The 12174-nt window shown below is 42.4% G+C and overlaps 1 protein-coding gene across 1 annotated transcript in view; it reads right to left on the bottom strand.

Moving 5' to 3' along the window:
• Positions 1-12174, bottom strand: part of plod3 (procollagen-lysine, 2-oxoglutarate 5-dioxygenase 3) — a 38732-nt gene that overhangs the window by 8233 nt on the left and 18325 nt on the right. Inside the window, exons 12-18 of the mRNA XM_056233291.1 lie at positions 7727-7852; positions 6364-6505; positions 5171-5284; positions 4376-4447; positions 3314-3418; positions 3058-3204; positions 2107-2232 (exon numbers count right to left, since the gene is read on the bottom strand). Of these exons, the coding sequence (XP_056089266.1) occupies positions 2107-2232; positions 3058-3204; positions 3314-3418; positions 4376-4447; positions 5171-5284; positions 6364-6505; positions 7727-7852 (832 nt within the window). The remainder of the gene's footprint in view (positions 1-2106; positions 2233-3057; positions 3205-3313; positions 3419-4375; positions 4448-5170; positions 5285-6363; positions 6506-7726; positions 7853-12174) is intronic.

The following is a 12174-nucleotide window of genomic DNA, read 5'->3' as shown; positions in this document are numbered from 1 at the left end:
CGATCCTGTATCGCGATGTGAGAAGGCAGAATCGCGATCACACCCCTTCCAACTCCCAGAATTATCCTTCCTGTCCAGAACCAGGGCTCGAATTTCGGCACGGGATTGCGGGTGCATAATTCTACTAATTCCCGCAGGTCTCCCATTTATAATGCGGGAAATTCCCGCAATCGTAATCCACACAGATAATAAAATCAAATCATTCTTTTAACAACTATCTTCCAGACGCAATTTCACAAACAGCGTGAGTGTTCAGCGGTGCCGCGCGCGTCTTCTATCTCTTCTCATAATGTGTTGTGCAAGGCAGGCATCAAGCGCTGCGGCGATCATACACACTCGCGTTTTGGAGTCGGGACCATAGACTGTAAGGTCGGGACATGACGGAATATTCACTTGCACAATCGGGCCAGCAGTGCATCGTGACTGAAGTCTTTTTAAGTCTTACCAGTTTAAACATTCAAGCGATTTTAAACTAACCAGTGCTCGCGCGCTCTCTGAGATTATTTTCTATCGCACATTCATAGAAAATCCGCCTCAAAAACAGCTGGCCAGTAACTATTTTTCGCAGATTATATTGCTTTAACACGCAAAATTGTCAATTTCGGTCTTTGTGAGTAGGCTATACTCTAAATATAGTCGGTTTTGTCTTTAATAAGCATAAAACGCATGCCAGTATAATGAACACAGGATCCGTGCACTAGCTCTTAAAGTGACGGCAGCCATATGTGTCTGTCATTAATTTTGTTGTCAAAACAACAAAAGATGGCTTTAAGTTAAAGGAATCAGGATTAATAGCCTATATATATTTAATTTATTCAGGACTAAAATACTACCCAGTGTTATTTTCCATTTGATTACTTTATTCAGTATCTGTATATGAATACTAGTGTTAGACCTATTCAAAAACTTTTCTCTTTGTCTTTATTTGTATCTTTATTCTATTGTATTTATTTGTGCTACTTTTTTCAATTTAATTAAACAATTTAAATCAAGCTTCCTTGTGATGTGTAAATTCTTAACAACAATAGGCTATTACCCCATTGTAAAAATGCAATGAGCGCAAACATTTAGGCAAGATAAATGTAATAATTTTGTTTGGAAAAAATGCCCCCCCTTTCTCCCCCTCAAACAAAAAAAATCCCCCCCATGAGAATCATCTAAGGGGGGATTTAGTATAGTATAATAATTTGCATAGTTATTATTGTTCTTTGGTGTTTAGATTATACAGGTTTTCCTAATGTTATTTAATAAAAATACCGGTATTTTTTTTCTTCTCTCAAAATCTCTTTTTTCCACCACAAGCCCCGCCCCCTCAAGCCCCGCCCCCGTGATAGAATCGCGATACGAATCGAATCGTGGGTCAAAAATCGTGATACGAATCGAATCATGGGTTTGGTGTATCGTTACAGCCCTATAGTTTAGCAGAGTTAACAGAACACTTCCAGTTAAAAAGGCATTTAATTTCAGCAAAGTTTAATGTTTACAGTTAACATTTGTGCAAACCTCTTAATAATAAAAATGAAATAATTGTTTGAGATTGAACAAAGAACCAAACAAATGTAACTTAAATGTATAAAAGTAAAAATTACATACTCATTCATAGTAAAGATGAAATCTTGTTAAACGTGGTGTATAAGAAAAAAAAAATATGATTATTCTTTATGCTTATTTCTATGATTAATCCTTTCAAAATATTATTCTTGTATTGATCCATTTATGCTTTTCGTCTATTGTATATTTTAATATCATATACTCATATTCAGGTGTTCTACTCAGACCAGACATTTAGTTTACTTCTACTCTGAAAATATGTGTATTTGTGGGCTAGAGATGCTCGTGTGTTTCCACTGTCAGCTCAGTGCGGTGTCCTGTCTATCATCAAGTGTCACATGAGACGGGGATTCAGGCAGTACAGCTGTATATTTGCAAAAGGGCTGAAATTTCTATTTTATTTCAGTTTACGCAATGTTTTTGGACCATTAGTTTCAGTCTTCGTTTCTGAAAATAACCTTGGTGTGGACAGCGTCTGGTTAGGACACGGTGTGAGGGTTTATGGGTCGACACACTCCATTAAACACGACAGAAGTCACTGGAAGTCCTGCTTACCTCATAATCGGCGCCTTTGCTGTTGAGTGCGATGTTAATGGTGAACGTGGAGGAATCGTGATGCGGACGGAGCGACGGCTGCTCGTCAGGGCGATACCGAACCACGAAGTTCATCACAGCCTGAGCCTGAAACACAAGAGTGTGTGTTGCTGGTGAGTATGGAGGATAAATCTGCTTCCAAATGATCCAAATAAGGTCAATTTGTGGTTTTTCCCCCGAATCAGAGGAAGCAGCAGTCGTTGAATATAAGAAGATTCAAAATAGTTAAATTAAAAAGAAATCAAGTTTAAATATTCATGTTTCCAATCAAATATATTCCTTTATATTTACACTGCCTTATTTACCTAGAGATGTATTACCTATATATATATATTACTTTGTTCAATTCAATATTTGATTTGATTCATTTCAGTTCATTAATTGAAACAAACAGTGAATCAAACTCCAAAATGAATCAAACTGATGTAATGTAACTTAACAAATAAAAAGCCTATTTAAAAAATAAGGTAACACTTTATTTTACATTGTCTTTGTTACACACATTTAGTACAGTAAAAACAATAATTCTGCATAATTACATGCAACTAACCCTAAACCCCACCCTACCCCTATAGTAAGAACATGTTGTGAATTAACATTACGCAGTAATCCAATGCATACTTGCATAAAAATACTTACAATGTAAAAATATAAATATGGGCAGCAAATGAATGGCTCAGGCCAGGTGTGTGTGTGTGTGTCTGTGTGTGTGTCTGTGTGTGTGTCTGTGTGTGTGTGTCTGTGTGTGTGTGTCTGTGTGTGTGTGTCTGTGTGTATGCGTGTGTGTATGCGTGTGTGTATGCGTGTGTGTGCGTGTGTCTGTGTGTGTGTGTGTGTATGCATGCGTGTGTGTGTGTGTGTGTGTGTCTGTGTATGCGTGTGTGTGTGTGTGTGTGTGTGTGTGTGTCTCACCTTCGGATAGTACCCTGGGTAGAGTTTTTCTGTCACAGGAACGATGTAGTCTTTGAGGAACTTCAGCCACTCTTTCTCGTACTCGATCTGATTCATGTGAATATCAACAGTGGGAACATTCTCATAACCTCCAGCTAACCGCTCGTCCTGAGAGAGAAACACACACACATGAGCTGCTGGGTCACACACACACACATACACTCAGTTACTCACACACACACTCTCAGTAACACACACACACACTGAGGTCACTGACCGTGTGTCTTCCTCCAGACCATCCGCCGAAATCCTCCATGGTCTCCACGAGCTCGTCACACATTCTCTCGGAGAACGCTGGGAACCAGTACACGTCTGGACAGGGCTGAAACACACACACACACACACACTCATGATGAATCCTCTCACATGCGCTCATCAGTGGCGACACCGAGCAAACATCGAGTCACCGTTGGAAAAGAAACAGAAGAGACAAACAACAACAGACTGCTGGAGATTAGGCCTGTAGCGGCGCGTCGACGTCAAAAATTAGTCGACGTCATATTTTTTTGTCGACGCTTCTTTATTTATTTATGTTTTTTTTTTTTTGCACCGTTCCCGGCGGTACAGCTCGCCACACACACGTGGGAGACCGAAACATTGCAGAATCGAGGACGAAACAGCAACCTCTTCACAGAATTCACAACAAAGCCATGCAAAAGTCCCAACAAAAGAAAAAGTCCTAAAAAACCCCAGCTCGCACTAAATCATCGAAGGTATGGGAATACTTCAAATTTAGCCCCAAACGTAAAGGTGTCGTTATTTGCGCTCTTTGTCAAATGGAGTTGACATCCCAAGTCTCCCGCATAGTGATAGCGGCTCCCTGATGACCGCAAATTAGTTAAAATCTCCCGGAATCTAGAGCTCGCGAGGTCAAACCGTGTAGCGCGCGCAGAGAGGGAGAGAGCGAGAGACCTTGCGCGTGTGTGTGCAAATGTGCGTGTGTGCCTTATGAAGCGCATGTAAACCCCACCCCCGTCAACAAAACCGAAAAATCAGTCCGGATGTTTTTTATGAGCACTGAAAACATTAAAATGAGCACCACATCCAAGTGTGATAGGGCTCATTTGAGTAGCCTACCAAACATTTTACAGTGTAGATACTCTGTAAGAACTAGATCAAAATTGTTGTGCATTGAATGTGCACTCCTGCAATTTCCATGTTACAAAAAAGAATCGTTCAATTAGTCGTTAGATTAGTCGACTAATCGATAAAATAATCGACAGACTAATCGTTTAATTAATAATCGTTTACCCCAGCCCTGCTGGAGATGCAGACTCACCTGCTCCACAACGTCCCCCTCGTCCTCGAAAATCCTGGAGTAGTTCTCATTGATGTATTTCTCTCTCCAGTCCTGAGATCACACACACACACACACACACAGGGTTAGTGTGCGCTCACGGGTTTGTCTACTGATGTGTGTGTAGGGTTGGGTATCGTTTGAATTTTAACGATTCCAATTTCGATTCTGCTTTTCGATTCCAATAAGATTTTTAAAAAAACTTAGACATCATTCACATTTAGTCTTATTGCTAAAGCTGTGACTGTGTCTGAATATCATGAGCAGAAATCATCAGCTGAAGAACACTTACACACACAGCGTTTGCCTGAGGTTTAAAACACACCAGAGAAGAACAACTAATACACACTTCAGCATTATTACACACAATAAACACTCAGTTATTACACAAGAACACATAAAACATTAGCAATCGCCACAAATAGACACAACTGAACACAGATACGATTGAAATAAACAGTGTTTTAAGATTTTCAGGTTCAGAAACTAAAATAACTGCACTTTATAAATAACTATACATTACAAATATAGTTATAAAGTTATTCAGTGTAGAGCGAGTGAGTGTTCTCTGTCTTGTGTTGTGTGATCAGTGTTATTATAGAGACGGCGGGAATATGAGCGCTGTCACTTTAAGAGCTGCACGGGTCCAACACACTGATACACACAGTCTCGCGCTCCAATGATTTACACTCATGTTGAAAGGAATCGATAAGTTCTAATTTTATAACAAGTATCCGATTCCCAACCCTACGTGTGTGTGACGTCGGAGTCTCTCACCACTGGGTTGTCGAAGATCTGCCACATGTCTGGATAAAGGCGACTGATGTTGTAATTAGTGGAGGACACCAGGCGGCCGAACTCATCCCTGTTGGACACGAACATGAAGATGCCCTGCAGGAGCACACACACACACACACACACACACACACGGGATGTGGATCGTCATCGGTATAACCTTCAAAATCATCTATTTTCACACCGTTGTTTTCTAACAGCTCCAAACTCAAGTAAAAAATCTCGGGTGTCTTCGTGTGCGGGTCAAAAATGACCGGAATTAATTTTTTTATTTCAATGAAATTAATGTACTATATTTTAGTTCGATAATGTTGTTTATTTATGGCGAGACGGCAGGCAAAAACTTTTTTTCACTGGTCAAATTTGAGATTTTGGGATATTTGTCTTCAATAACATGTCTTCTTTCAGACTTGTGGTGAAAAAAAGTCAGAAATACACATTTAGGTCTTAGGATCTAGTTATATTATGAAGACATTTACAGAGGGATTTGTAAATATATTATTCCTAACCTGATTTATATAACATTTTATTCCAAAAAACATGGCAAAAATCTTTTTTTAAGGCCATTGACAGTATATTCTGATTTTACAGGATAACAAAAGTAGATATCCATAAATCCATCTAGTATGTGAACACAATAAAAAAACTATTTTGAACCTGGCTTTATCCAATACTCAGATTTCATTTTTTTTTAAATATATGCAAATTAGCGAATTTTTAATTAGATAATGCCTAATTTGCATATTTAAACATTAAATTACAGAAAACTTGTAATACATTTTTTTCTCCTCTTAATGTAGGCAATCAACTGGGAAGGATTCATGGTGATATCTGCTAGTTAAAAAAAATTACCCTATTCACCTGTAGTGTCTCGCCTTAATATTTAGTATTTTTAGGGGATTTTATGGAACTACATTATAGTTACGCTTTATTTATAATCCATTTATTCACTTTTTGAGCATAGACCTGAAAATTTAATTTCCTACTTAATCTGTGGTAAATCTCGAATGCTTTCGAGCGACAGACTGAAGTTTGATCTCTTTTTTTTATTGCTGAAGGGAAAAAAAGTTAAACTTTAAAAAAAAAGTACAAAAATTGTAGGTTTATTGTTATGAAAAATATTTTCATATGAAATCTATATTTTGTATACTTCTAAATGCAGTAAATGTGATCACCTGCTCACGGACGTTCTTGCAGAAGATCATGTCCGGGTCCATGCCCTCCTGCTGGTACAGGGAGACGGCAGCCAGACGCGAGCGCAGGGTCTCTCCGCGGATCAGATACACCTGAGTGATGTAGGGCACGTTCCACAGGCCACTGGAACACAGCAGGACATCAGATGACCCACACTGAGCTGATCTCAATACTGGCACTATCGTCTCCTGTAGAGCTGCTGACACTGCTCAACTCAACTGAATCGGTTTCATAACTGATGAAATCTGCAACTTTGACTGTTGTTGAACTGAATCAAATCATCATTGAATTTTTGATTGATTTTTGCAGCAATGACTGTTATTGAACTGAATTGAATTTGTTTCTTAATTGATTAACTTTGCAACATTGACCATATTATTGAACTGAATAATGTTGTAAAGTTCATCAATTAAGAAACATATTCAATTCACTTAAATGTTGATTCAATTCAGTTCAATAACATGGTCAGAGTCAAATTGAACTGAATTAGTTTTATAACTGATTAATTTTGCAACATATTCACTGTTATTGAACTGAATTGAATCAACACTGAACTAAATTGAATTCAGTTTATAATTGATTAAATTAGCATCATTCATTCTGTTATTGAACTGAACTGAATCAACATTGAACTGAATTGAATTTGGCTCATAATTGATGAATTTTGCAGTACTGACACTGTTATTGAACTGAATACAAATCAAATCAAATTTGTTTCATAATTGATGAAATTTGCATAATTCGTTCTGTTATTATTCTGAATTGAATCAACATTGAACTGAATCAAATTTGTTTCATAATTGATGAACTGTTACATTGACACTGTTATTGAACTAAAATTGTATCAAATTGAATCTAAATTGAATCAATTTCACAATTGAAGAACTTTGCAACATTGAAACTGTTATTGAACTAAATTGAATCAAACTGAACTGAATTTAATTTGTTCATAATTGATTAATTGTGCAACACGGACAATTCTTGATCTGAATAATAACTCTATTGTGTTCTGTAGAGCTGATTTACATCTGACATTGATGAATTTGACAACATGACCACTGTAATATCTTCCCTGTGTATAACGACGCAGCCGCTCTGAAACGGTCTGTATTGTAGAAATAAAGATGTTTAGCAGTCGTCAAATCTGTCTTGTGGGCTGATGGTGAAAATAAATCTTATTTTTCCCCCTAAATCACTTATATTTCTACCTTTCACCTCTACACTGATGTACAGAAGACAACACTGAGGTCTAAGACAAGACGACACAGAGCAGCTAAAGTCGACATTTGCAACAACAACACACTCGCTCTACCGATAAACACACACACGGTGAAAGACACTCACACTCTCTTGCTCTGCACGATGTCGATGTAGTCCTCGGAGCGCGAGTAGAAGCCCTCGGGACTCAGAGCGCCCCAGAAGTTTGACCACAGCTTGCCGTGCCGGGAGAGCATGGGCGCGATCACACTCCTGCGAACACCAGCGGCACACAACATCAGGGTCACACAACATCAGGGTCACACAACATCAGGGTCACACAACATCAGGGTCACACAACATCAGCGTCACACAACATCAGCGTCACACAACATCAGGGTCACACAACATCAGGGTCACACAACATCAGGGTCACACAACATCAGGGTCACACAACATCAGCGTCACACAACATCAGCGTCACACAACATCAGGGTCACACAACATCAGGGTCACACAACATCAGGGTCACACAACATCAGGGTCACACAACATCAGCGTCACACAACATCAGGGTCACACAACATCAGCGGCACACAACATCAGGGTCACACAACATCAGGGTCACACAACATCAGGGTCACACAACATCAGGGTCACACAACATCAGGGTCACACAACATCAGCGTCACACAACATCAGGGTCACACAACATCAGGGTCACACAACATCAGGGTCACACAACATCAGGGTCACACAACATCAGCGTCACACAACATCAGGGTCACACAACATCAGGGTCACACAACATCAGGGTCACACAACATCAGGGTCACACAACATCAGGGTCACACAACATCAGGGTCACACAACATCAGCGTCACACAACATCAGGGTCACACAACATCAGGGTCACACAACATCAGGGTCACACAACATCAGGGTCACACAACATCAGCGTCACACAACATCAGGGTCACACAACATCAGCGGCACACAACATCAGGGTCACACAACATCAGCGTCACACAACATCAGGGTCACACAACATCAGGGTCACACAACATCAGCGTCACACAACATCAGGGTCACACAACATCAGCGTCACACAACATCAGGGTCACACAACATCAGGGTCACACAACATCAGGGTCACACAACATCAGGGTCACACAACATCAGGGTCACACAACATCAGCGTCACACAACATCAGGGTCACACAACATCAGGGTCACACAACATCAGGGTCACACAACATCAGCGTCACACAACATCAAGGTCACACAACATCAGGGTCACACAACATCAGCGTCACACAACATCAGGGTCACACGACATCAGGGTCACACGACATCAGGGTCACACGACATCAGGGTCACACAACATCAGGGTCACACAACATCAGGGTCACACAACATCAGGGTCACACAACATCAGGGTCACACAACATCGGGGTAACACAACATCAGGGTCACACAACATCAGGGTCACACAACATCAGGGTCACACAACATCAGGGTCACACAACATCAGGGTCACACAACATCAGCGTCACACAACATCAGGGTCACACGACATCAGGGTCACACAACATCAGCGTCACACAACATCAGGGTCACACGACATCAGGGTCACACAACATCAGGGTCACACAACATCAGGGTCACACAACATCAGGGTCACACAACATCAGGGTCACACAACATCAGGGTCACACAACATCAGCGTCACACAACATCAGGGTCACACAACATCAGGGTCACACAACATCAGCGTCACACAACATCAGCGTCACACAACATCAGGGTCACACAACATCAGCGTCACACAACATCAGCGTCACACAACATCAGGGTCACACAACATCAGGGTCACACAACATCAGGGTCACACAACATCAGCGTCACACAACATCAGGGTCACACAACATCAGCGTCACACAACATCAGGGTCACACAACATCAGGGTCACACAACATCAGCGTCACACAACATCAGGGTCACACAACATCAGCGTCACACAACATCAGGGTCACACAACATCAGCGTCACACAACATCAGGGTCACACAACATCAGGGTCACACAACATCAGCGTCACACAACATCAGGGTCACACAACATCAGCGTCACACAACATCAGGGTCACACAACATCAGGGTCACACAACATCAGCGTCACACAACATCAGGGTCACACAACATCAGGGTCACACAACATCAGCGTCACACAACATCAGGGTCACACAACATCAGCGTCACACAACATCAGGGTCACACAACATCAGTGTCACACAACATCAGGGTCACACAACATCAGGGTCACACAACATCAGCGTCACACAACATCAGGGTCACACAACATCAGTGTCACACAACATCAGGGTCACACAACATCAGTGTCACACAACATCAGGGTCACACAACATCAGGGTCACACAACATCAGCGTCACACAACATCAGGGTCACACAACATCAGGGTCACACAACATCAGGGTCACACAACATCAGGGTCACACAACATCAGGGTCACACAACATCAGGGTCACACAACATCAGGGTCACACAACATCAGGGTCACACAACATCAGGGTCACACAACATCAGGGTCACACAACATCAGCGTCACACAACATCAGGGTCACACAACATCAGGGTCACACAACATCAGGGTCACACAACATCAGCGTCACACAACATCAGGGTCACACAACATCAGGGTCACACAACATCAGGGTCACACAACATCAGGGTCACACAACATCAGCGTCACACAACATCAGCGTCACACAACATCAGGGTCACACAACATCAGGGTCACACAACATCAGGGTCACACAACATCAGCGTCACACAACATCAGGGTCACACAACATCAGCGTCACACAACATCAGGGTCACACAACATCAGCGTCACACAACATCAGCGTCACACAACATCAGGGTCACACAACATCAGGGTCACACAACATCAGGGTCACACAACATCAGGGTCACACAACATCAGGGTCACACAACATCAGGGTCACACAACATCAGCGTCACACAACATCAGGGTCACACAACATCAGTGTCACACAACATCAGGGTCACACAACATCAGGGTCACACAACATCAGGGTCACACAACATCAGCGTCACACAACATCAGGGTCACACAACATCAGGGTCACACAACATCAGCGTCACACAACATCAGGGTCACACAACATCAGCGTCACACAACATCAGCGTCACACAACATCAGCGTCACACAACATCAGGGTCACACAACATCAGGGTCACACAACATCAGGGTCACACAACATCAGGGTCACACAACATCAGCGTCACACAACATCAGCGTCACACAACATCAGGGTCACACAACATCAGGGTCACACAACATCAGGGTCACACAACATCAGCGTCACACAACATCAGGGTCACACAACATCAGGGTCACACAACATCAGCGTCACACAACATCAGGGTCACACAACATCAGGGTCACACAACATCAGCGTCACACAACATCAGCGTCACACAACATCAGGGTCACACAACATCAGGGTCACACAACATCAGGGTCACACAACATCAGCGTCACACAACATCAGGGTCACACAACATCAGCGTCACACAACATCAGGGTCACACAACATCAGGGTCACACAACATCAGCGTCACACAACATCAGGGTCACACAACATCAGCGTCACACAACATCAGGGTCACACAACATCAGCGTCACACAACATCAGGGTCACACAACATCAGGGTCACACAACATCAGCGTCACACAACATCAGGGTCACACAACATCAGCGTCACACAACATCAGGGTCACACAACATCAGGGTCACACAACATCAGCGTCACACAACATCAGGGTCACACAACATCAGGGTCACACAACATCAGCGTCACACAACATCAGGGTCACACAACATCAGCGTCACACAACATCAGGGTCACACAACATCAGTGTCACACAACATCAGGGTCACACAACATCAGGGTCACACAACATCAGCGTCACACAACATCAGGGTCACACAACATCAGTGTCACACAACATCAGGGTCACACAACATCAGTGTCACACAACATCAGGGTCACACAACATCAGGGTCACACAACATCAGCGTCACACAACATCAGGGTCACACAACATCAGGGTCACACAACATCAGGGTCACACAACATCAGGGTCACACAACATCAGCGTCACACAACATCAGGGTCACACAACATCAGGGTCACACAACATCAGGGTCACACAACATCAGGGTCACACAACATCAGCGTCACACAACATCAGGGTCACACAACATCAGGGTCACACAACATCAGGGTCACACAACATCAGCGTCACACAACATCAGGGTCACACAACATCAGGGTCACACAACATCAGGGTCACACAACATCAGGGTCACACAACATCAGCGTCACACAACATCAGGGTCACACAACATCAGGGTCACACAACATCAGCGTCACACAACATCAGGGTCACACAACATCAGGGTCACACAACATCAGGGTCACACAACATCAGGGTCACACAACATCAGGGTCACACAACATCAGCGTCACACAACATCAGGGTCA

The sequence above is a fragment of the Rhinichthys klamathensis genome, unplaced genomic scaffold, assembly GCF_029890125.1.
Source record: "Rhinichthys klamathensis goyatoka isolate OS25496 unplaced genomic scaffold, OSU_Roscu_1.1 h1tg000366l_1, whole genome shotgun sequence".
NCBI classification, from domain to species: domain Eukaryota; kingdom Metazoa; phylum Chordata; class Actinopteri; order Cypriniformes; family Leuciscidae; genus Rhinichthys; species Rhinichthys klamathensis.
Note: the sequence above shows the minus strand (reverse complement) of the source record. Positions and strands in the feature narration are given on the sequence as shown.